The 27,509-nt window shown below is 38.7% G+C and overlaps 1 protein-coding gene across 2 annotated transcripts in view; it reads right to left on the reverse strand.

The window, feature by feature from the left end:
• Positions 1 to 27,509, reverse strand: part of SLIT3 (slit guidance ligand 3) — a 538,149-nt gene that overhangs the window by 91,854 nt on the left and 418,786 nt on the right. For both annotated transcript variants that reach the window (XM_072873643.1, XM_072873644.1), the window contains 7 exons: positions 22,154 to 22,297; positions 18,839 to 18,982; positions 13,253 to 13,416; positions 10,954 to 11,086; positions 1,459 to 1,527; positions 268 to 339; positions 13 to 84 (listed from right to left, as the gene is read on the reverse strand). In XM_072873643.1, coding sequence (XP_072729744.1) covers positions 13 to 84; positions 268 to 339; positions 1,459 to 1,527; positions 10,954 to 11,086; positions 13,253 to 13,416; positions 18,839 to 18,982; positions 22,154 to 22,297 — 798 coding nt within the window. The remainder of the gene's footprint in view (positions 1 to 12; positions 85 to 267; positions 340 to 1,458; positions 1,528 to 10,953; positions 11,087 to 13,252; positions 13,417 to 18,838; positions 18,983 to 22,153; positions 22,298 to 27,509) is intronic.

Here is a 27,509-nt window from a genome sequence, read left to right on the forward strand (position 1 = left end):
AGTGGTACTTACAGCACTCGAAGAGACCTGAGCCCATTGAATGCGTGGACTGGAATGCACCGAAGTCTATTGTAACTCAAGATGCTGGGAGAATGAGAGAACAGAGTTACAGCATTGTATTTTCTTTGATTATTTCACTACTAATTCAACCACAAAGAACCATGGAAAGCCACAAGCGTAAGTAACAAGATATATACTAATTGTTCAACACCTATGATGGTGTCTGAAAAGCAATTAAAACTGTTATCAAAACTTTGGACTACTTACAGTGTTGATAACTGAGTCATGTTGCTGAAGGTGTAATTGGCCAATACGCTTATGCTGTTGTTGCTCAAATCACTGAAGAAACGCACAGAGAAAATATCATTTATATGTATGAATTGAGAAATAAGTCTTTTTAAAATATTACGTAATATCTGCACGGCAAAATGCTTGAAGCAATTGAAAAGTCACATATTATCAATTGATATAATATTTTCTAACCAACTTTGAATAAGCTCTAAAAGCAAAGCACATCAGACTCCCCTAAAAAGCTTCAGACTCAGAAATATTAAGGCATATTTTCAGCATATAACATTCCAAAAAAAATCAGTAAGTACAAGCAAAATTTTTGAAGAAGGATAAATTAATAAATGATACAAGTGCAGGTGAATATTTACTGTACCAACTTGCTTTGCAATTTATTACAGGCATATCATTTCCATATGCTCTTCTCATTGACAGCTACTAGAACAAAATTTCATTTTTCATTTAAAAAAAGTATTTTAGGCTCAAACAGAACATTTTGTTTTCGTGTTGCTCTCCCTTGAAAAACAAAATTAGACATGTTTCCAAATAAAACACTGTTTTAAAACAGAGGATTCCAGTTTTCCCCTCCATGTTGTTTCTGTCTGAGATTGTTCTGCCCATTTGACTTGAGTATCTACAGCTGATTCAAACAGCATTTGAAATTTTCTGATAAATAGTTCAGCCAAGAAATTTCACTCCTGTGTATTTCAGGGAGGAATTTACTGAAAAAAGTCTAGTTGTGTCTCTCTCTGCATGACTGTTCATAGCAGAAACAGCTATGCAAATTTTCATTGCCTTAGCATTATAAATACTGCCTCACCTAGAACAAATTAATGCCGTCTCCTCTGTTAATGACCTTTACAGCTTTGCACAGATAAATCTGCCAAGTGAAACTGTAGCAGCCTGCACAAGAGCTTAGTCCTCCACAGAGGCTGGAAGCTCCTGCAGAGGAAGGGTCTCTGGTGCTCTCAGTCACCTCACTCTTTCTCCACTCTTTATAACACTTATTGGCAGCAGTGGCCACTGTGAAATTCTTTCAAAATTCAAACTACAGAAGGTTTTTGGGTTTTGTGGGGTTTTTTTCCCCCAAATACTATTTATGTTCCACCTACAACATAGTGCAGAAAGAGTCTTGTAATTTTCTTGACATTGAAACCACGTGTTTCTTACATCAGTGTCAGGTGTCTGAAGGTGGAGAGCCCCTTCGGCACAGCAGTCAGATGGTTTCCTTCCAGGTATCTGAAAAAAGTCAGATTTGACAATTACACAAACCTGTTAACAAGAACTCCTGTCACTCAATCATGAATGAGGAAAATACAAAGTCAGCCACTCAGGAAATTATCTTTGATTCATTGCTTTGAAACTATAACAGTTTCTCCTTCATAAGTGAATTATCAGACATGCAAAGTATGACAGTAGCTTACTGATTTATTTTTTTTTTTTTAAGGCTTGCAAGTGAATAAAGGATCTCTGGCCTACAGCAAACAGAAACGACCATTTGGTTCTTCTATGACAGCAACTGAAGAAGGGGAGAAAAATTGTATGGCTTGTACCCTGAACTTAAAGTTACCTTTAACAAGTTTCTAGAATAACTCTGAGTGCTGACTGACCCTGTTAGGAAAGTTTTTGTCTTGTGCATGTGAGTTCCTTGTGCACAAGGAAGAACAGAACTGGACAGAACTCTCACAGCCAGAACTGGAAGAGAAGCTGCACTGCCAGGTCTCTATGTTGCAAAAAGTCTCACTTATTCCAGTGTCAACACAAACATCCATCAGTTTAATGCCACATCCATCACAGCAATTCCTGCTATGGCATATACACCCTCCTCACCTTTCTTTTTCAAAGTACGCTGGTACAGGAGGAAAACTTGGTACAAATTGAAAACCAAAGACCAAGTTCTCTTTGAATACATGCTCCTTGTACAAGCACTAAGCGTATTTAATAAAATAGCTTTTGCTTCCAGGGTGGAAGTTGTTTGAGACACCACTGAATGTGTCTCTATTCAGACACATGCACAGTAGGGCTAAAGCCTTTTGGGGTAATACTATGCCCTCATTTTCCTGGAATATAATGCCTGTATTTTGCAGGTTTTCTCCACTGAAGAAACATGAACATTCAGTAACCAAGGGAAAAACCTTAAACAAATATAATACTTCCCAAAAGTTTGCCCAGAAGAGAGCATGGGAACTCAAGACTCCATAGCTGGTCTGTGGTAGCAATGGGATGTGGGGCTTTTCCTGTTTATTACAAAATAATAGAGACAGAGCTGGATTTCTTCTCCTTAACTGTGGCTTTTGGGTGAAACTGCATCCCTGGAAGATACCAAGGTAATAAGGCTACAGTGGAAATTGAATGCTCTGGTCCCATGACACTGTCAAGGTGATCTTCCACACATCTGCCAGAAGCTGTATCTACCTGGGAAACAAATCCAACCTTCTCAGAAAGTACTGTGTAGGAGGAAAGTGTTTCTCCCTCCACAGGTGTGGATAAAAGATGAAATGATATTTCCCTTCCTTACAAGATACTTTGGGGGATTTTTCCTAAGGTAGACATGGGGCAATGCAATTGATGAAAGATAATCAAGCATAGCCAGGAAATGCAGCCCACAGACACCGGAATACTTAATGTGCTGCCTCTACTGCTGAAAATATAATCCGATAATCACATTAAGAATTTTTATCCCACACATACAATTTCCTTTTCTTTGGCAACCGACTTCCTTATTCTGCATTTAATGTAGGAAACAACAATAATAATAGATTATTACTGTGCTATATGTTCCCTCTCTACATTAACTGTAACAACACAGAGATATTTCTGTAAGCTAAAACCAAGAAAATTTTCCCACAAACTTTATTTTTACATCATTTAAAAATAAAATCTATAAACACTAACAGAATTTTTACAAATACATTTTATAACTGTCACATTTTATTTTTTTCTCCCCTTCTGTTTCAGCATAATGCCCTCTCACCATTTTCTGCTGCTTCAGCTCTCTTTTAATCTAAACTACTTCAACTAAACTACCCCAGTTTCATGGTCATCCATTCTGCCTGTGCACAGGATCCCGTCAAGGCAGAGTTACCTGAGAGCATGTGGTGGAGCTGACCTAGCTCCTGCTGGGATTAGGCTGGACAAGCGGGACTACAGGCTTTTGAATTTTTAACCAAAAGCAAAAAAACCCCTATTGAACAGATTAATCTCTCCATTCACAAAGTTCACAAGCATCTAATGACAATGTTGCACAGTAAACAGTTAGCCCTTGCAAAGTAGTGACAGCTGCTCCGCTGACGCAGATTATCACAAACCAGAGTATGGGTTAGTTATGCCACATTTACACCTCCAGTGAATATTCATATTCAGCAAGTGTAAAGTCACTTGCTTCATTTTGACTAAATTTGGTATAAAATATTTTGAAAATGGAGTTCCTTGGAGAATTCCCACCATAAATTGTTATGTAGAAGATCCTCAGAATTCAACCACATTTGTTACTATTTAAACAGGGCAAATCATGTCTCATTTCCCCAGTCATGGTCTGCTATGGACGTAGCAAGCCACTGGGAGCCTGTGTCTTCTCTTTCATCCCAGAAAGTCGCAAATCTTAAACCCACACATGAGGGTGGGTTAAGGTTCCAGTCTTTATTCCAAATGCAAAATCCAAAGGATTTCCAAAGGAAATCAAAAGCAGGTCATGTATTATGTATTTGGAAGCTATATATGATTTTCCTTTAGGAAAGGAGACTCAACTCTTGCAATGTGTTGAAATCTTCAGAAATATATTTTCAGGATATTCTCTTGTTGATCTCAATATAAAACAGCCTGCAATTTGAACAAACTGATGATGGCTGGCCAAGGTTTTTCCCCCCTGTTTTGCTTTCCTGTGCAATCAAAAGTCGAGGGTGCACATTTTAATCCAGTGCTTCATTATTCAGACTAACATAGATGTGCAGACCCCTGGAGTTAAACTCCTACAGAAGATCTGCTTTCAATAGCTTTGGATTTGTACTGCAAGCAGTTTGATGGTTATGTAAATGTGCTTGCAGAAAGCTGCAATACTTATACCAGTGGTATAATTTCTAAACAAACACAATTTTGCACTGAAAAATTACTGATTATATACTTTTCATGCATGCATAAGAACAATTCACCACTGTTAAACCTTTCACCACATTATACAAAGAATGGCAATATTTTCTAAGCAAAAGGCATTCATTTTGAAAGCACATATAAGTGCAATGAATTTGAAATAACCAGAGCTTTTAGAGCATAAAGAGCATGCCAAGAATCAGGAGGACCTGAAATGCAACATTTGAAGAAACCAATTGCTGCAGGTGAGCTGTTGCCCACCATGGGCGAGGCCTCTGTCAGTGCAGGGAGGATGCAGGGGCAGCAGCTCTGCAGCTTGCTGGGCTGAAGATGATGTATGGGGGCTGCAAGAGGGCTGCAAGCTGGACATAGCGAAAAACAATTATTCCTGAGGCTGAAGGGGCAGAGCCCAGTTACAAAACTCTGCGTGTTTATGTATATGTATATATAAATAAAAAAACATGGATGAAGATACAGACCCCCTGCCCAAACAAACCAAAGCAAACCATAACAGAATGATGTGGAGGGAAGGTTGTGTTTTTAATTCTTTTCAATCCTCAGCCAAAGTAAGGTGATGTACATGGCATCTGGTATGCAAAGAAATTCTGGCATGAATGAAAAAAATATGTCTAATTTTAATGCTCAGAGCCAAGTTATTAATATACAGACAGAATCAAGAATGGGTGTCAGCTGCCTTAATACAGACATACTGACTAGTATCCAAAACAACCTCATTTGCTTCCTAAAGTCTTTAGACTCTGTAGTTTAATATATCAGATTGGAAATTGTTTTTTACCCCATGAATGCTGCTGGGAATCCTGCAGTCTCAGTAATGACTTGTAACCAACAAGCAATTACCAGAGCCAAAATTGAAAAAACATGTTTCATGTTCTCATAAAATGGCACCAACTACCTACCAGGAAAGTCTTCTTCTAAAATGTGACTGAGTGCTGGAGACAGGTAACTGTTTGGCCAGGATGGCTGGCACTGCAGGCCATGGCCATGCCTCACTCTGTGCCTGTACCAACTGCACCGGCTCTCAGAGCTCAGCGCCTGCAGCAGCCCCGGGGCTCATCCAGCACCTTCCACACACACTAACATCACATATAAAAAATTTAAAACTATGCATAAAAGATGACAGCTGTTCTTTTTCCAACTTGTCTATTTTTATACGGAAACACTTCGATTGGATGTGATATAACCAGCACAAGGTGCCAAAGCATCATGTAACAATTTGAATCACTTGGACCCTTTTTTGTACTGAAATGTCTATTCAGCCATAAAGTCAAGCTCACAGCGGCAATCTGTGCTACGAGAAGAAACTGGAGAGACAAATCAGTTCTCAAGCAGTAATTGAAAAGACACAAAGCCTTTCCTTTAATTTCTTCAAATATTTCATATAGAATCTTACATTACAAAAAAAGATGATACTTGACAATTTTATGCAGATCTAAAATTAAGTTATAGTCTAAACTTTTTAATGCAGATATCCCATATCCTAAAATTTTGAGGAAAGTTTCATTTCCTAAAAATGGTGGTCTAGAAGAGAATTGGACTGTGAAAGGTGAAACATATCCACAAAGCATGACTTCTAAGAGCTTCAATTACAGTTTCTTGAGAAGAAACAAAATTCAAGTATGGATCTAGGTACAAATCTGGATCTTGAACTTTCTTAAGTTTTGGCAAATTTGAACTCTGGATTTTGCTGCATTTGTATGTCAGACCACAACCTACAGGTCTGACACACAGAAACATGACTGTGTTTGAGAGAAAAGTGAAGGCCCTAAAGTTAAACTTACCTGTATTAGTGCTGAAGTCACCTTTCCAATATGTACTTAAACTTCATCAGTCACTGAACACATTATGTGATAGTATTGATGCTATTTACTTTTTCGAGACTATCAGATTTTAAATGCAGTTTTAAGTCCACTATTTCAGCTGTAACTAAAATATCCTCTACAGAACTATCCATTCTCTCAATGGGACAGTTTTCCTCTGCAGTGAATTAAGCAGGCTGAAAAACCTTTTATGACACAGGACCATGTAAGCCTATGCTTTGATCTAAATTGTTTCTCCCTTTTATTATCAAAGGAAAATTCACTGAAGTCTGTGTTAAGGGTCAGTGTATAAAATAGTGCAGATTGCCAGACAAGCAAAAGCATTTGCATCCTCAAGCAGATGATTTCCATCAGATATCTCACTTCAGAGTTATCCCTTTGATCAACAGCAATATAGGCATACTGAAAAATGGCACTAAATTGTTACAATATTCTACATGTACCATAGCTAACTGCTTAGAGCATATTTATTGCAACAATTTGCATGGCCCAGGTATGAGCCAATATTTTTAGTCACAAGTCAAGAGAAATCACAAATTCTTTGGAAGTTGGAAAGGAGGGTTGAGATCGGTGGTAAATACCTCCAAGTAGATGTGGCAGCAAATGTATGGGAAGCAATTGTCAAAATCATCTTGGCAACTGGAGATTTGGTTGAATAAAGGTGCCATGCTAAGGCCGAGGCAGCAACAGGCAGCAAACTAGAGGTGGGGAATAAAGAGCTAAAAGACAGTTCAGTGGGATCCCTCTGCTAGTAAGCAGGTCAGGCACTTGTGAAAACTGTTGTGCCAAGTACTGAATGAGCTTGCAGGCTAAACGAACCTAACACACAGAGCAAAAAACACAAACAGGAGAGAGAAGGTTTGTGAGGAGAGAAAGAGAAATGGCAAAAGTAATGCAAATATTAATATGTATTAACATAAATGGAAAGAAAAATAATCACTAACAATGATGTATGGATGCAGGTTTTCCTAACAATCCTATCAGTGCTATCATATAGCTCAGTGCCATGACAACATTTGGAGTCTGGAGATGATATGATTAGTACATATTTATTCTAAAATACACCATGCTCATTATGTTACAGCTTATGCACATGCCGTCTACATAATTGCCACCAATGTTTTTCCCCAGTGCAAAATATTATTTGCTGTAGGTCCATAAAAGCAGCTGGATGCTGTCAGATAAGACTTTATTGGAAATAGACTATTGTGAAAAGAAGAAAAAACTAGTGTTCACACACTGAGGTAGTATGTAAAAGAAAAAGAGCATGGGAAACTTAGTTCAAATGGATTTGGGGAAAAAAAAAAAAAGAAGGAAAGGAAAGCCTAAAACACTAAGCAGCAGTGAGGCTAAGTTCCAAACTAGCTCATTGCATGAACATTTTACTTCAGAACATCTGGATCAGAAAACTGACTATGTTCAAAAAAACCAAGGGTTCTCTTCAGAGCAAGCAAACAGTGGGAAAAAATGTCGGCAGAACGTAAATATAGAGCAAAGGAATTTGCAAGAAACAACATAATACTTCCCTATTCCCAGGAATCTGAAAGAAGGCTTGCCCATGATGATGGGGTTTTGTGAAGGAATTGCTGGGAAATAGAAATTTCTTGCATCATCATCCCTCTAAAAAGCCAGGAAACTTAGTGATCTTTTCATTTCTATTCTAGATGGAAGCCTTCCCTGCCAAGGTAATCCCTCCTCCCAAGGGTGGTACAAACCAAACACAGGGATGTCTCCTGTCATTCCAAGCTCTAAATATGAAGGAGATAATGGTTTTCACATGTTTTGTCTATATACACATCCAAACCAGAAACTCAGGAAGAAAGTTGGAAGGAGCGAGCCTATGTCTCCAGTCTACCATGCAATAAAACATTGCCAGTGATCCTTTTTGCTGAGCTTAGGTACAGTGAAATTTGACCCAGCAAAGGGTAACAGTTTCCCTATGTGCCTGGGCAAGAGGTATGTTCATTTTTGCACATTGCTATTTAATACCTATTACAATGAAAGAATTCCTGTTTTAAGACTATTTTAAGACCTTTAAAAGAACTTCTGAGAAGGCTATATTCAGCCGTAACACTGGTTTATCTAGATACATGACAGTTCTTTTTCTTAAACCATGTTGTATAAAAACACACTGCAGTTTAATAAAAAGTACTGCAGCTAATGCGTCTTGTAAATGAATACATCAATAATGGAAGTTTATAAATGTCAGACTGGTGCATTCATAAAAATTCCTCTAAAATGCTCCCCTGCATCATATCACCATTCAGGCCTCCCACACGGAGGGAGCTGTGGGCTACCAGGACAACAGACTCTTTACACCCTTGTCCTCTCCTTGGCATGCCCTCTGTCCTTAGTGACCGTGGTTTTGTGTGAGTGCCTGGTGGGAGCACGGAGACCCCAGCACACTGCCCAGAGGTCTCTGACATGAAAGCGTGGAAGGGGAGAAAGGCAGCGTGGGTTGTGGTAACATGGCAGAAGGGTTTTTAATCTATCTGAGCACCTGTGACTGCTGTACCAGTGAGAAAGGTGAAGGCATCCCTGCCCTGGAGACTGCTGTGGCTCTCTCTAGCCATGCAAAAGCTGTGATATCTTCTGCAGCAGGTAACTTACGCGCTTTCCGGTTTCAAGTGCTAAACGGATATCCACTGCTACCACAGAAACAAAACAGCTTTAAGAAGATGCTTCAGCCTTAGGACACAGTTCAAGGGATCTAGGACTGCCCTAGGGAAATGGGGGTATTTTGGTGTGAGGAGTGTAAATAGATTGAACAAGATAAATCTCTTTCACCCTGTGCCCAGAAAGCTATTGGGTTCTCTCTGCCAAGTTTTAGCTGTCCTGAAAATGAGGCAATAGGAGAGGTTCTACAGGAGACGCTGTTTACCATAGCAGCAATGACAATTCTCAAACACAGAACAATAACAATACTTAAGTTCACACTAGCATCTTGGGACCTAGATTATATAGTCCCTTCTAGATCATGGGCAACATGTTTATCTCAATCTGGAAGTAGAAGGAAGGCAAGATTGATTATTTATTTACTTATGTCACTTTTGTCACAGTTTCCACAAACACGTGACATTTTTACCTCCAGTACCTGCAGCTCATCTTTTGGTATAGATACAAATAAGGAGCTCAGTTAATGTTGGTTGAGAGGAGAGTGAGATCAGGATTGAATTTTGAGACAGCTGGGACAGATTCAAGGTTATATTTGTAGAACATGAAATATTCAGAGCCAGCCAGTCCAGGGCTGACTGTGTTCTGCTGACACATTTCTGGATTGAAAGCAGAAAGCTGAACTAGAGGCTTGCACAGCCAAGAGGCTCCTACTGAAGAAGACAGTCACGTAAACTCCTATGAACTCAAACTGCTCAGTTCCAGGCTACTGCCTCATTTGCCAAGAAATAGCTTAAGAAATATAACAGTTTTCAAGAATGTGAGATTAATTTCACTCTTTTTGTGAAAGCTATGTCGTCAGTGTATCAGATAGTATCAGTAAAACTCAATATGCAAAATTTAAACATAAAAATTCCTCAGTGTGGCAGTGGAAATCAAAGTAACATCTGTGATATCTTATTGTTGGCAAGTCATATTTGAATGCAATGAAAACTGAACAAGAGCAGAGCAGAAACTACCTAGCAGACTTTTTATTGCTGATGGCAATATATAAGGAAACACAGGCCAGGACTTGGCTTTTAATTCAAACCACTATTAACCATGCCCTGGTTAACAGGGTTCCAAGGATGTAGTAATTAATGCAAAATTTCCAAGTTAATTTGAGTCACCACATACGCTTTCAGTACACTCCTCATTCAGCAACGAAGTCTTGTATTTGATTACAACGCTGGTAAAAACAGCGCAAAACCCATTTTCCCCCTGTGAAGGGAGTAAAAAGATGTGCATCTCATCATCAGCTGCCTTGTTACTAAATAGTAAAAATAGTACTAGATACTAAAAAATAGCAGAATTAGATATTAATTTATTACAAAATTCACTAAACATACCAGCTAACTCAACCAATTACTTTCACACAGAAATCTTGGTGAGATTGTAACAAGTTTCAGTAACGACTCACTTGGGATAGATTTGAATAAGGACCTAAAGGGGAAAAGCTCAATATTTCTATTGCCAACTGTTTAAGCCAAGCAGTTCCATCAGTGTATTTTAGTCCCATGGAAAGAACAAAAATCCAGTACAAAGTCAGAGCGAGGTGTAGATGAAAAGACGACTAGAAAGATGGTTCTCAACTAGGATGAATTTACTTTACAATTTAATCTAATTATCTGTTATTTTAGCCATTTCATGAGGTTTGGAGAAAAGAATTCATTGTTTGTTTCCACCACTGGCTTGCTTTCTTTTTCTTTTTTTTAATGTCCTCAGAGGATAATTAGCTCACAGCTGCGTAAGTCAGGAACATATTTTCATCATCCTTTCAAACTGCCTGTTGTAAGCTCAGGCTGCTCAGAAGCACTACAGGATTATTTGATACTAATATATGCATTTGTTCCCTACACACAAAATTAATGGGTACAAGGATAGATAAGCTCTGTTCCCCTTACAGAGCAATGTATTCAGCCAAGGGACAAGTAACTATAAAACTAACAGTCAAAACATATGGAAAGCACCAAAGCACAAAACACCAGCCCCTGAAGTCAAAGGCAAAACCCCCAAGGACCTACAAAGCCTCACTATGATGTAATTTCATGAACTTCTCATGAAAGGAGCTATGTAAAAGGTAACTTACAGCTCAGTCACGTCTTTGGGAATTCCTTTGGGCAATATACGCAGCCCTTTGTTGCTGCAACGTACCACCAAGTCCACACAGGTACACTGGGAAGGACAAGGAGGGGAAACCAAGCAGCTGCTTTCATCATTACCTGCAGAGGGAGAGAAATGGAGTATTAGGAAGTCAGCTTTACAGTCCAGAGTGATGCACTTTGAAGATAACTGCTTACAAGGACCAAGGAGGGACATCCCTGAATCCATGGTAACCATCACAGTATTTTAAAGTAGATCCAATGCTTTGGATCAACCTGCCTCCATACAGGTTCTTTAGGCAAAATGAACATCAGTTCAAAAACTGAATAGCAATATTTTTAAATAATATTTTTTCTAAGGAGTATCTACTTTGTAATTTTGCAAATTACATTAAAATCAGTTATGTGAATCCCAAATCATCCCCCCACCCCCCATGTACTAGCTGAAATGGAGAACTTGACCCCAACATTGCCCTTAAATTCATCTAGACAGATAATATTCATGATCTACTCTGCTTTAGGTAGATTTTTTTTTAATTCAGCTTTTAGATGTTAATTTTTTAGTTTTTAAAGTCAGCCTGGCACTTCATTTATCATCTGAATTGTAAAACCTCATTGTTTTTGACAAGGATAACCAGGCAAACAACAAACTGAGCAGCATACTTCCCACTGCTGGCGATCCATCTGTGCACACATAAAAATATCTACGTTCTCCAAAAATGGATTCAAAGGTCCGTAAACAACAGATTAAATCTTGTAATTGAAGAACAATAGGGCTTCTGCAGAAGAAACCAACTCTGTGAAGTTAAGAACATTAAAGCATGGATCTTCCCCAAAAGCAACAGGCTTTGCAAAACATAAGGCAAATGCATACTACAGTATCATGATGTGTATGAAAGGAAACACTTAGTGGCACGTTCTCTAGATGACAGTGAGAGGAATCATACAACTGTTTGTGAGTACAGGCAGCCTGAGTTGACCAGCACGGAGACACAGTGCTGCAATCCAAGAGCACACAGCCAGCTGTCATTATGTGCCGCCTTCTTTCTTTTTTAAACTGATGCAAGGACTAATTGAGACAGATCTGTTTCTTTCTTCTCTCTGCTTGATGTACCCATGAGATTAAAGAATAAGACTGGAAGTCTTGATACAAGATAACAGAATTACAATACATGTATGAGTAGGGAATCATTTGTAGGCAGAGGGATGGAGAAGCATGACCAGCCTACAGAAGAACAGGGAAGATTTTTTTTCTTTTTCTCCCCAGCTAAGCTTAATGAGCTTAATGACTGGAAACAAAATTCAAAGTCTTTCACAAACCTGCAGAAAGAGCATGTTTCTTCAGCATATTCAATTTCCCCCTATGTTCTGTGTTTTACACCCTGCCACCATCTACCTTCCATTCACCACAGCTGTCTGAGTGACTGTATGATAGAGATAGCTTCCACATGTGGAATGTCATTTTGTGGACCAGGATTTTTTTTTCTCACAAACTAAAAGCCAGTTGTTCTTTAATGACTAAACTTGGGTGCCTTGAGCTCTGAGCCCAAACACTTGGGCCTGTTGCCAGATTGCTCGACTAGGACAGGAATTAATTTCTACTCTAAGCAGGAAACTTCTATCACTCTTATGGTCTCTTTAGAGGTATGACTAACTGCAGCTCCAGCATATCTGGTCTTAACAGGCAATCACAGCCTACAAGTCAAGTTAGCAGTGCATTCATCAGTCAATTTATCTCATTATTTTCTTTAAAATCTGCTTGATCAGAAGACAAAGAACTACCTGGAAAATGAAAGGAATGTCAGGATTTTTTTTTTATTTAAAAACCTATATGGACCTGGCAAAGCATTAAGCATCACTGAGTCATTTCAAATCATATCTAAGTTTTGTTATTTCCCTGTATTCATACCTGTTATTGGTGAAACTGAACAGTATCCAAAACTAAGACTTTTCAAGCAAGCACCATTCCCACTGGCTTCAGAGTGTTAACTAAGTGTATGCATAAGGAAGTGGGATGAAGGGCCAGGATTATACTGGGATTATACAAAGCAGAGCATTTGTCTATAATAAATTCATTCTTATATTTAGGTGTAGACAGTAGAAATTCAGAAACTGGAAATCAAGAATAAAAATAAACTCCTGATAGGGAACAATGATCTTCAGCTCTAGATGGCTATCTTCCTCATCACTAAACTGTTTACCGTGCAGTATTGTTTGATAGGAAGGGAGGTCCTCACAGAGCTGCCAACATTATCATAAACACCAAATCGAATCGGATTTTCTTACCATCACAGGTGAAGTCCTGGACATCTACATCTTGGATTGGAATATCCTTTAAGAAAAAGGGTTTCAAGCAGCGTGGATTTCCACTGACAATTCTTTTCTTCCTCAACCATTTTCCCAGCCAGGCCAAATGGCAGTTACAATTAAAGGAGTTAGCCAGCAAATTACTGAAACAGAACAAAACATAATTGCATCAAACATGAACATACAGAAATACTGAAATAACTACAGAAAGATGAGAGGTTCCAAGTCCAAGCTCTTTCCTGCCATCTGTTTCTGTGAGATCCTCCTCTGTTCTACAGATCAGGGATGTTCTATGCAGGTTTTATACTAGGACTAGGGTTATAATTGAAATATATATACATGCATATATATATAAGTTTATAAACCAAAGTACTTACTACTACAACTATTATTCAGACATACTCACATCACTACCAGGGCTGTATTTATAGTGGATTTCAACCCAAGCTACAGCTCACACGCAAGTCTAAACTCAGCTTACGCACTGCACCCACATATGCATGATCGTCAATGTCATTACTTCGGGTAATGCCATGGAAAAGTTTAGCACTGCTACCCCTTAGCACAGACCTACACATACCACTCCCTATGTCTACAGCCAAGCTGGCTTAGCACACTGTTCCTTGTCCCAGTACGTTCATGTTTTCCACTCATTTGTGTTACAGACCATACAAACCAGTGCCAGGTGGGAGCCACTGGCAATCTGAATTTGGGTTTCCCACTGAAGTAGTAAGGATAGCACTCTGTATGTACATATATACATATATTAAGCAGCACTGTCAGCTTGAGCCACTTCTTACGAAGCTTTCTAAGGTCAGTATATCTGTAGTGAAAAGCATCTTGCTACAGCTCCCAAAATATCTTTCAAATACATTTGCAGCCTCGCTGCAGCACTGTGGTGTGCAGTTCCCAAAGCAACAATTTGACAGCCTCCGTGAGAGGAATGGATTCTTAACGTAGCTTGAGTTAGCAGTGTTTAAAAAACATCCTGTTGTCAAGTCATGAAAGCATAGATGTATCGCAATTTCTCAGTGGAGCACCTGTAACATAGATAGTAAGTATAGAAAAGATATTATTCATTTCTATTTCTGAATAGGTTGTGATCCTTTGAATGAAAGGAGTGTACAGTGACAGTTATTTTAAGCAACCATCTTTCTAAACTAACTAGAATTAGTGCTGAGAATCTTGGAAAAAAACTTTTTACTGGAGTGCTGTACTGAAACACCTATCCATAATTTGTGTGTAAGCTTTTTTATTACTGAACTTCAGATGAAGGAAAGACGCTGATATCCCCAGTAAAAAAAGAAGGCTGACTATCTTATGTACAAAGACAGGGAGAATCAATAGCTTCACTCTGAGGTTGCCTCATCGAAGAAAAATGATCTGTCAGAGCCTCATGCATGGAAAATGAAGTCTCTAACGCTGATGGAATTCTCAAATCATATGTGAATATGTCCGGGAGTTATTATTTTGGTAGTACAGAAAAAAGATGATAATGAAATCTCTCTAAAGCATAGCATATCTTAAAGACAAAAAATTTTAAGGCCCTAAAGAAACAGGCTCTTCAGCTGCAGGTGTAGTAGCTGAAGACCTTGTAAGTCTTCACTTGCAACATACTTTTACAAAACTAAACATGTAGTCAAAATCACATTAGGTTTTCAGCCAAGCAATTCCTTCAAAAAACAATAGTGCTGAAGACAAAAACATATGGCATAGTTGAGGTGTGGCAGCAAGAAAACAAACCCGAACCAATTCCTAAATTATATAGGTTCTAGGCCAACATCACATACCCACAATATGATTTACAGCTGCTCTCTGTGTTGTAAAAAAGCATACTTCAATCACTGCACTAGCCTGGAGCTCTGGGTGTGTAATTGCATGTGGATCTAGCATAGACTATTGTACATTTTGTAGAGGGAGAACTAGGGGGAGGAAAAAACTCAGCATAATGTTTAGTAAAAATATTGATAAATATTATAAATAAAATACTTTTATAATAAAATATAAATATTTTATTTATAACAAAAATACTCAACCTACTTCATGCTGACTAGGATTCAAAGGCAAGGCTAACTTGCCGTATGAAGGTGAGAAAAAGAACAGGTTACATAGAAGCTTTCAGACAGAATGTGCAGAAAAGCACTGAAAGCATTACTCTAGTTCTAGTTACTTTCCTTCTGAATTGTTTTCCATTTCCTTTAATCCTTAATGGGACCACATGCAGGATGCTTTGTATATTTTCCATACTGACATACAGAGTGTTTAAGCCAAGTATTTAAACCTCCAACACTAAGTGAAGCAATGCTTCAAAGGCCATTTGTTCCACTGATGGAAGAGGGCAAGATCATATTCACAGAACAACTTCTGTGACACAAATCCTTAGAATTAAATAATCCACAATTGGAAACAAACAGCACGTGTATATAATCAGGTTTCTGGAAAACCAGCAGCTCGGAATGTAAAGAACATTTTGCACATCTAGAGAGCATCTTACTGGGACATATCAAAAACTTCCAGAAACATTCAAGCGTTCAATCTATAAAATGCTCCCATCAAAATAGTAATTATCCCTATTCTACAGAGGAGAGGTTGCTTTGACTTAATGTGTTACTGCTAACTACCTGAGCAGCAGTAACTATTCACAAACCCGCATTTTCTCCTTGGCAAACACAGGTTAACATATGACCTAAAATTTATTAAACCCTTGGATTAGAATTTGGATTACGCTTTTCTTAGGAACTAAGAAAGAACTAAGTTATTACATGTAAAATGAATAAATAGAGAAATTCAAATGACTGGGGAAAAAAGGACAAATTTATCTTGTCACGCATTACACACATCCTCCTGCCACTTTAGCAACACCTAAATGTCATCCTTTGTCCAACTGCAGAGCAGTGATTTTTTGCTTTAATGTAGTATAAAGTTCATACATGTGCTTAGATACGTGTTCTTTCCATGGCAAGACTGTGATGCAACTTTTGGAAAAAATGTAAGATCAAGGCTCTCTATAAAGTGTCACATGGGACAAGAGACTCCCTACTCCACTTGAAAAGCAATTGAAAGTCTGGAAAGGCCAATTATTTGCAAAAGCTTTATCTTGGCATCTGGCTATTCAAGTAGAGTTCTCAAATCACAAACAGTAATGTTGGGCAGACAAATAGTTATAAAAATTCATAATTAGTAATCAGAGTTCCTACACGTAAGACAGTGATTTAACCACTCAAACAGAAACAAAGCAATCAAGCTTTTAGCAAAGATGACGTACTAACGTTAGATTCCTAAGTGTTTACTCAAGGACATAGACATATTTTTAAAATCAAGGGGGAACAGAAGTTTTGAGGAATGAAATATGCATATCCTACTACAAGTGCCTCTTAAAAATTGCAAAGAAGCCACAGAATATTAACTATTTAAATGGATTCTAGTGACCTGTTAGAAAAACATGCCAAAACACATCTGGATATTGTCGAAATTAGGTTGAAAATATAACCTGGAATTCAGGTTAAGTTTATACCAGAATATTTGCATGTTTAATTCATGGAAAACCAGTTCTACTTGCAAACATGCCCACTTGACTGTGTAAAGGACTGAAAGACATGACTGAACTCTCTATGCAGAAGTGCAAGCACACTTCAAATTAGGATGCTACAGTACCTAGTTTAACTAGTAATAAATAATAAAAACTGCTATTTTTTTATCAATAACTTACAAAATAGATGTTCTTCCTCTATTGAAAACCATTAGTCAGGGCATTATTTTCAGAGCTGTTTGTGTTTTGATATCAATGAGGCTGAATCACAAAGAGTAATAAGAAAAGAAGCAATATTTTTTAGTGTTGTAAATATGCCAAGATAAAAATGGAAATGTTAAACGTTGTATGAATTTCTGGCTCACATTAATAGATGCAAAAATAAGTCATTACAATACCCAATTAACTCACAAAGTGTGGGTTGAACAGGAAAAGCAGTCATACTATCTTCAGTAGTGTTATCATCTAATATATCCACCTACAATGGAGTACTGCCAGGAAATGAACACATCTGAATTTTGCATTTGTATGTGAAATATCACTATGGCCTTAAACCAATGTCTAAAGGAGTCAAAAGCACACCTTCTCCTGTCTGTGGATCAAGCGCAGAGTGAAAATGTGTCAAAGAACAAACTTTTTCATCAAGACACAGCTAGGAACCTACCATGACCAACATGACTGTAAGTCAGTGCCAAAGCAGCGCATTCTAATTAGCAGCAGCTTTAATTGCTGTTGCTAGAAATTGTAATAATCTTTATCCACAGCTGCAAAAAGAAGAAATTTGGCTATCTTCTAACAAAACATAGCAAAGATGCTCCTATGCAAACAAGGTAGGGACTTTATAGACTGATTCAAAGAGTCACCGCTATTAAGGGATCCGCAGAAGTAAGCGGAGAGACAATTGCGCGAAAAGCAGGCAGGCATTGCTTGCAGCACAGTGAGAACAAGCTTTCAGCAAGTACCACTCACTTTGACCTGTGACTTGAAAACAGTTAATAAAAATAATCTGGTTGTGCTTCTCTCTTTGTCCTTCAATTTCGAGGAGGCTTTTGGGACTACAGAAAGCAAATGGAAGAAAAGTCTCGGTTCTTTATGCTGCATGGAGCTAATGCCAGAATGATAACTGATTTGCTGGTGAAAAGTTATAACAACAAAATGAAAGTGTGAGCAACAAAACAGCTGAGATTCAATACTTCTTTTTTTCTATGATGGAGAATACTTTCAAAACCTGAAATGCAATAGCACCAATAGTTTGTTTTGATTGGACAATTAGGATGTATTTTCAGGGCAGTGTGAAGGGCATTAAGCAGACAACTTCCATTAACAGCAACACCAGGGACCCCAGTCATAGCTGGAAACAAACAGCAGACTTTCTTTCCATATTTATCAGTCTGTATTTTATCAAAATGGACACACTACAAAAAGCATGTAAACATATTTAAGAAGCAAGGGAAATACTTCAAAGAAGGATTGAGAAATATAAGAGAATTATCACAACAGCTTAGGTTGGGATTTTCAAATTCACATTCAGTAGGACTGGAGTATTTTGTCCACTTAGGCTCTTCTGAAAATCTAAGCATTAGCTAGTAGATTTCTTCTGATATTTAACTGATTTAACTGAAATCCAAGAAAGCTGTTCTTACAAAATTAGACTCTACTGAAACTAAAGCAGCTTCAGGGAGCTAAAGTGTATGATAAGCTATGCACTTCTGAATCTGCAGAGATGGTTTTACATGAGCTTCTGCTGTGTACTGCACTAGGTGTGACACAGCAAAACGTGCAGTCATCCTGCCTGAGACTGGTAACCTCAAAGTTGTCAGCCACTCCAGCTGAAGCAATTAAAACGTTTTTCTAAATCACACCTTGAATCCTCCAAACCTGCGATTTCAGTAGGATGGGGTTTTCCTTCCCTAAATGAAATTTTCCATATATGAACAGTAAGTAGTTTGATTTTGAAACTCAAACATTGTCTTCTTAAAGGGAAAGCATTGAATAACAGCATCATGACATGTTTGTATCATAAAAAGATAACTTACATTGTAGACAAAGAGACTAATGTGCTGAAGGCTCCAGGGGTGATAGTGCTGATGTGATTGTCATACAGCGAAAGAAGCCTCACTGAGCTTAGTCCAGCAAAGGTGTCATTGTTTATACAGCTGATAGAGTTGCTCCTCAGCATCCTGCAAGGATTAAAACAGGGAATTAGGAACTACTGGAAGGGGGTATAATTTCAGGATAGGAGGTCCTTTATCTAGGGCATCAACAGATGCTTTGGCAAGCACTGTACTCTATTTTTATTGATTGCTGAAGTACAACACAGCTAAAGGAGGGCTAGATTCATGTAAACATTGTCTCATGCACTTAAAATGCATTTCTTCCACACAACATTTGAGGCTGATGGGAGCTCCACATCTGAAAGTAGTATGCAATTAAAATTATGACTAGTGGCAAACTTGAAATAAACACTAAAGTCTTAATTTAGTAAATATTTGAGAGTAAGTGAAGATGTATTTCAGAGATCAATCGAGAAAGACTGCCAGAAATGTGTGACAATAACAATACTAGCTGCATTACTTCTACTCCTATCATGGATGTTTTTGTAAGCCATGCTGCAAAAGTAGAGAAGGAAACAGTATCCTGAGCAGAAACCAAGGAATAGCTTAGGAAAGATTTCCAGACCTAACACAAGCTCTGAAATGTCATTATAATCATTAATTGACAAGACAGAAAGCAGTAACCATCCTATAAAACGGTCTTTGCTCAGTGCTTGTACCAGATGAATCAGTGCTGTGTTTTGGAAGATACATCTCTCTGAGTTGTTATGGTAACAATGAACTGGATCATAAAGCCTAATTAATCTGAAAGACTGTAGTAACTTGTTTCACTCCATAGCAAAAAAGGCTCATGTGTATTTGTTACACTGCATGCCAATCAATATCTGGGTCTGTAAACATCACTACACAGTTGTGATATTCCTACTTAGGTGAAAAATTATTCAGTAATTAAAGCATAATACCAAAAATCCACAAAAAATATGCAGCTCATGCTGCTAGTCCAGTGAATTGTTCCTCCAAATTGAGGACTGTTAATTCCTTGGTATCAGATTCATGCAGTGAACAATGAACATTCAGACTCCCTTAGAAGTCTGGATTTAAATCTCAGATTGGTATCCACTAGTTGGGTGTTTAAATACTACATCAATAGACACTTGAAAAACACCAAAGAGAGATTAGATATGTTTGGGAAGTAATTCACAGTGTAATCTGAAATACTCAGTGTTTAAGACCTGGACATTATATTGCTTTTGCATTACTGTTCTCTATGTGCAGTTACCATCACAGCCACTATGGTCCAATAGTTTTGGTATTGCAACTGGGGTGAAACTATGTCGGAAAAGAGTCACAGGGCACAGAGGCACACACCTTACACACAGAATACTAAGCTGCCTGAAAGCCAGGTCAAGACCACAAGCTGTCAAATGAATAGTGTAGTAAATAAGAGAAGTAACGCCCTTAGTGGCTTAGTAGCAGTAGGAAACATTTTCTTGATTCTGTATGTAAAGTATCAGGCAGTAGTACTGCAAGATGGGATGGCCAAATTTGGATGACAATACATCTTGCACAGCAATTTGTTACATTTCAGTAAGCATACAGTCTTTTAAAAACTGGACCATGACCCTGTCCAATGTGGCCTCTTTGTAAAAGACCGCAATTTTAATGCTCAAAGAAAGTCAATTAATGGGTAGAAATATATGTCCTTCAAGTCAAAACCTTTGGTTTCATATCATGGTCCAGCATGCACTTTGTGCCCTTTCTGAAGGAAAACTTATACTTACAGATCCTCATATCATGCTGTGTATATTTAGACTGCTTTGTCAGCTAGAGGGAAATGTAGGTCAGGTCAGCAGGATAGCTTGAATGTTAAGCATCTTTTTATTAAAAAATGCTAAATTTTGTTTAGGAGTACTGCCACAGGCTGCTTTACAGTATAAAAATTTATTTTTTATCTACAGACAGTATTTTCAAATCCCTTAGTAAAGTGCATACATCAAATTAAAGGACAGATGGCTGTAACCACAGAAAAATAATGTTAAAGGAACAGCAAAAGAAAAGTTCCCTATTCGTCATTACAGGTCAAAGTCCTTGAAGTGAAACTTGGTTTTCTTTTTACACTTGAGTAAGGACTGAAGTAATTGTGCCATGATACTTTGCAACATAAGAAGTATTTGCTGCTAATGAATACATTGCAGATTTTAAATTGCACTTTGACTCCTAGAGTCTATTTACTGACAGCATCCACCTAGTCAAGTGCTTTCTTTCTACAGCAGGGAAGACTATGCAAGAGAGGTATTTTTCATGTACAGATCATACACATTGTCTGGCATGAGTCTTTGCTGTCACCAGAAGCCTAGTCCCTGACTGCTTCTCAGGATGGTGGATGGGGTAGATTAGACATCATCTTGAAATCTTGTCTGTGATCCTTCTTCCAATATAACTTTTAACATGAAAATAAATTAGCGTTAGGTACTATGAGTTTATGTAAAAGCATTAGTTCTCAGAAATAAATTACAAAGGTTGTCTAAGCACAAAAGTAATACCCAACTGATTTCTTATGCATTTGTGCTCTATGTCTCCTACACACTCTCCCCAACCACAACTGCATTAATAACATACTGACACATAATTTTTATGGTACTTGGTGTGGGCAAGAAGGAGCATGCTGTGGCTAGTCCAAAGCCATGCCTGTGCTTGTGGGCTACTACACCTGGTGCAGAGTGAGTGGCCAGCTACCTGCTGTCAGCAGGACCTGTAACAGTTTGGTCATGCCTGCCTTAAAGTTGCTTAGCTATACCTGTTTTGGTGGCAGCAATAACTGGAGTCTTTCTTCTCTCCCTACCTACTGATTTCATATAGTTTGTAGGATATTAAAAATTTCAGGCTTCTAGCCTACTCTGAGGTTTGATTTAAGTAGACCAACAATTCCAATTTGGGTGGAGGCGGACTAGGAGGATGGACTAATAGATAGCAAACATGTTCCTACATGCCTTGTTTCCATAGGAAATAACAAAATAATAAAAGTATTAAATGATTAAAAATGCCCAAATTTGATCCATGACAGGTTCACCATCATGTTACCCCTGAAATTCTTGAAAATCTGTTTTTACACAGAAACAGCAGATAAATCTCAAACCTACCCAGGACTAGAAATATATTGAAGACTTGATGACAGTGATACAAGACCCTGCCTTAAAGCTTGTTGTCTAGTAACAGATAATTTAGCAGGCATTGCTGAACTTGAGCACTCCCACTCAACTTACAGAGGAACAGAGAAAGACAGGCCTTTGCACTTACAATGTCTTTAGCCCTGTGAGGCCTCTAAACATTCGTCCATGCACTGATTCCAGTTGATTCTCTGTCAGAATCAGTTCCTGCACTCCTGAAGCTCCATCAAATGTGCCTTCTCGGATCTCCTTGATCTTATTGTTGCTTAGATTTCTGGAAGGACACAACAGTCACAATAATAAAATTTTTAGTGTTTTATTCCAAACATACGTCATCACACTGGAAGGAGGAAGATAGGAAGAATATGTGCCTTTTAGTGGTTATCTAGAGAGACATTCATTCAAGTTCAAAAGTATACCTACTGTACTTACAAATAGCTCCCCTTCACTCATCAAAACCACAATTATATCAGATATATCAAGAGTATTTAAACTAATGGAATTACTAGCTCTTACACCTCATGTCATTCTTGCTTATAAGGGTCTCAGGGATACAATAAGTGGGGGTTTCTAACATCTGATTTATGTCCATGAAGTTATGGACCGTGGTTGGGACTGGGTGCTCATCTGGCAAGAATCAGTTAATGTTACTACCATTGAAATAGGTACCACACATTGAAATATGGACCACTTTTATTTAGTGTACCAGGACCTTTACTCTTTTTAAACTCAACACTTGACTAACATACAAAACTGTGTGACTGCATGTATCTCATACAAATTTTAATATGTGCACTCATGAACTCCCAGGCACTTAAATTTAACATCACCACTCAAAATGAGTATTACTTAATGCTCAGTTCACAGCTACTGCAATATACAGCATTATTTTCTAAATATTTATTTTGCCTATACAGTGTCAAGATGTTTGCTTATAGATCAACACTGGAAAACTTCAATCTACGAAGTCAAATGAAGTTCTGATGAAATGCAAAATTAATCTTTTGAATATTTCATATTTGTGAAAAACCCAGTGAATAGAAAACTGCTGAATGATAAAATGCCATCAGAGATGCATAAAAATAAAATTTATTTATTTAAATACATTCAAATATTAATTATTTAATTATTTAAAACATTCCTATAAAAGGCCTTAAGCACATTAAAACCTTGGGCCTCAGTCCTTCAAGCATCTCCTATGATGCCCTGTATAGATTATGATGAATAATCCTATTTGTTTAGGTTTATGACAGGAAACACTATTCTTTGTTTTACTGTCTACAACAAAAAAGAGAAAGTAAAAGATATGCTCTTGCTCCCCAAAAGATGCCAAATTCCAACACTATTACTCATACTGAATAGCACATTATTCCAGAAATGATCCCAGTACACAGGCAGCATGACTAATAGTTTCAAAATCCAATTCCAGGTGATATAAAACAAATGACAAGGTATCAGATTAACACCTGGGATACTCTGCTCAGAAGAACAGGCAATGTTGTTGGGATAAAAGTTGACAGAAGACATGGCAACAGGACAGCTTGGCCTCAGATAGAAATAATGTGGGTCTTGCTCTTTGCAGAAGTCATCACTTAATAAAAAAAAAAAAAAAGTTGAGTCTTGGAGATATGTTTCATGTGGGAAACTTGAGTACACTGGTTTCTGTCTGCTGAACAACTGTCAGATAGTGGGCCCTACAGCATGTGGCCCGTCACCTCTTGTGCATTCCGTGATCAGAAAGAATAGGAGTATGCCAGCAATCAGCCAAAAATAACATAAAAACATATAGAAATACTTACATGCAGATTTTGCTTTCCAGAAGTTTAGTACTTTGTGCTAACACTCACATGAAGAGTTTATGTTCAGTGTCAAAGCAAGTCAAGGAAGGATATTCTGACATATGCATTTAATTCTGGGGCTCAGCTATTTCTCTAGTGAAAATGTTTATAGCTCAGCATCTCTTTTGAACACTGGCATAAATAATTGCTCCCAATGATCCCGTTCCTGGTAAAGATCATGCCATGATGCATATTTGCACAAAAATCAATGAATAAATAAGTAAATATTTGTAGTGGGAAAGGAGGGTGAGTTACTATAATACACAAAGACTTTGACTTTCAATTCACAGATTGCAAACTGACCTATTCTTGTAGTTACAAAGTTTTATTAGTTAGTTTTTACCATCTAAAAGATATTTAGTCACATATATTTAAAAATGGGTGCAATTTTAATGGATTATTAGATACTCACGTCAAAAAAGAGCAAATATTGGAGAAAAAGGCTGGCCATAATTGCAAAGGAATTGGCACCTTTGTACAATGCAAACCATCTGAATTTTAATTGCTGCCAAAGAACTTCTGTCGATAGGGAACTTCACTCATTTGAGTTAATAATGCCTGATAATTTCAACAACACAAAATTATCCAAAAATATGCTAGCAGTTTCAGAAGGCGGCAATTATATATACCTTTCCCATGCAAAATATTTGAAAATCCAAGTTTAAATGCTATGGTAAAATCAAAGTTGCAAGGCAGAGAAAAGACAAGGTTTACAATAATAAATAGGTAAAATTAAAGCTTCCCGTATCAGAATGCAACAACAATAACAAAAAAGGTAGATGACAGCACTTACTCACTCAAAAAAGAAAGTATCCTCCTTAAAATCTGACCTACTAGAATAGTCAACATAAAAAATTACATACTTTTCAGTCTAGAATTACCAGCAAAAATAATCAGCTGATACAAACCTTGAAAAATGAAAGCAATGAAACTTTTGCCTGCTCTGCAACTCAGAGAGCTCTACTCTGTCCTTCCCCGCACTAAAAGAATCTTTCATATATGATCATAGCACTTGACAAGGATTTTTTTTATCAGACAAAAAACTTCTGACAGTTTACAGCAAACTCCCATTATAGAAAAGCCCCATCCTCTTGCAACGCTAAGCTTCTATAAGGAATTGTTCTTGAAATACTGGAAGACAGTGGAAAATGAATCTTGAGTATTTCCCAAGATACCTGTTCCCTCTGGCAGGACTCACATGGGAACCTGTAGTCAACCTGGTCACTCAAGAAAGGTTATTGTTTCCATAAGAACTCCCTGATTTACCCTGGTGATAAAGTTTAATCCTATATCCAGACTTTTATTTTGGGCAAGAAGTCAAAAGAAATTTTCAGAAAGCCTGGGTTTACTTTTTGTGGGGCTCTGAATAGGAAATGAACAGATCTAAGAAGCTATCAAGGTGACATTGTTCACACAGCTCACTTTTCAGTCAGATTTTATTTACTTTATGGCTAAAGTTTATAATAATGTTATTTCTGTTGATCTTATAACTGATACAGAACAAGCTGGATTCTATTCAGACTTTACAGAACCATTCATCCTGCTGTACCTGCTGGGTCAATTTTAACATTACAGCATATTATTCATCACTGTGGTACTGACACCACTTCCCACAAGAACAACCACCAGAGCACAGTCCAACTGCAAAGGCTCTGCTTGGTCTCCCCTTGAATCTTGTAGTTTTATCATACAAACAGCCTTTTCTGAGTGGGGGTTTCCCTAGAATATTTCTGTCTGTTGGTGATGTGTTTGGAATTTTTAAGTATATGTTAGGAGGAAAACCCCAATACTGTTGCATTTTTCTGGAAGAAAGATATTTGCTGAGAAGATCACAGAATCACAGAATCATATAGCTTGGAAAAGACCTTTAAGATCATCGAGTCCAACCGTAAACCTAACACTACCAAGACCACCACTACACCATGTCCCTAAGCACCTCATCCAAACTTCTTTTAAATACTTCCAGGGATGGCGACTCAACCACTTCCCTGGGCAGCCTGTTCCAATGCTTGATAACCCTTTCAGTGAAGTAAAATTTCCTAATATCCAGTCTAAACCTCCCCTGGCGCAACTTGAGGCCATTTCCTCTTGTCCTATCACGTGTTACCTGGGAGAAGAGACCGACCCCCACCTCTCTACAACCTCCTTTCAGGTAGTTGTAGAGAGCAATAAGGTCTCCCCTCAGCCTCCTTTCTCCAGGCTAAACAACCCCAGTTCCCTCAGCCGCTCCTCATCAGACTTCTGCTCTAGACCCTTCACCAGCTTCGTTGCCCTTCTCTGGACACGCTCCAGCACCTCAATGTCTCTCTTGGAGTGGGGGGCCCAAACCTGAACACAGTATTTGAGGTGTGGCCTCACCAGTGCCAAGTACAGGGGCATGATCACTTCCCTAGTCCTGCTGGCCACACTATTTTTGATACAAGCCAGGATGCCATTGGCTTTCTTGGCCACCTGGGCACACTGCTGGCTCATATTAATGAGCCAGCTGTCAACCAACACCCCCAGGTCCTTTTCTGCCAGGCAGCTTTCCAGCCACCCTTCCCCAAGCCTGTAGCATTGCATGGGGTTGTTGTGACCCAAATGCAGGACCTTGCACTTGGCCTTGTTGAACCCCATACAATTGGCCTTGGCCCATCGATCCAGCCTGTCCAGGTCCCTCTGTAGAGCCTTCCTCCCCTCAAGCAGATCAACACTCCTGCCCAACTTGGTGTCATCTGCAAACTTACTGAGGGTGCACTCGATCCCTTTGTCCAGATCACTGATAAAGATATTAAACAGGACTGGCCCCAACACAGAGCCCTGGGGAACACCGCTTGTGACCGGCCGCCCACTGGAGTAAACTCCATTCACCACCACTCTTTGGGCCCGGCCATCCAGCCAGTTCTTTACCCAGTGAAGAGTACACCCGTCCAAGCCATGAGCAGCCAGTTTCTCCAGGAGAATGCTGTAGGAAATGGTGTCAAAAGCTTTACTGAAGTCTAGATAGACAACATCCACAGCCTTCCCCTCATCCACTAGGTGGGTCACCTTGTCATAGAAGGAGATCAGGTTGGTCAAGCAGGACCTGCCTTTCCTGAACCCATGCTGGCTGGGCTTTATCCCTTGGTTATTCTCTACATGCCATGCGATGGCACTCAGGATGATCTGCTCCATCAGCTTCCCTGGCACTGAGGTCAGGCTGACAGGCCTGTAGTTCCCCAGGTCCTCCTCCCAGCCCTTCCTGTAGATGGGTGTCACATTAGCTAATCTCCAGTCAGCTGGGACCTCCCCAGTTAGCCAGGACTGCTGGTAAATGATGGAAAGGGGCTTGGTGAGCACATCTGCCAGTTCCTCCAGTACTCTCGGGTGGATCTCATTAGGCCCCATAGACTTGTGAGTGTCTAAGTGGTGCAGCAGGTCACTAACCATTGCCCCCTGGATTATGGGGGCTCCATTCTGGTCCCCGTCCCTATCTTCCAACTCCAGGGGCTGGGTACTCAGAGAAAAATTGGCCCTGCTATTAAAGACTGAGGCAAAGAAGGCACTAAGTACCTCAGCCTTTTCCTCATCCTTGGTCACTGGGTTCCCTCCCCCATCTACTAGGGGCTGGAGATTCTCCTTAGCTCTCCTTTTGCTGCTAATGTATTTGAAGAAGTATTTTTTGTTGTC

Source organism: Ciconia boyciana, chromosome 9, assembly GCF_034638445.1.
Source record: "Ciconia boyciana chromosome 9, ASM3463844v1, whole genome shotgun sequence".
NCBI classification, from domain to species: Eukaryota; Metazoa; Chordata; class Aves; order Ciconiiformes; family Ciconiidae; genus Ciconia; species Ciconia boyciana.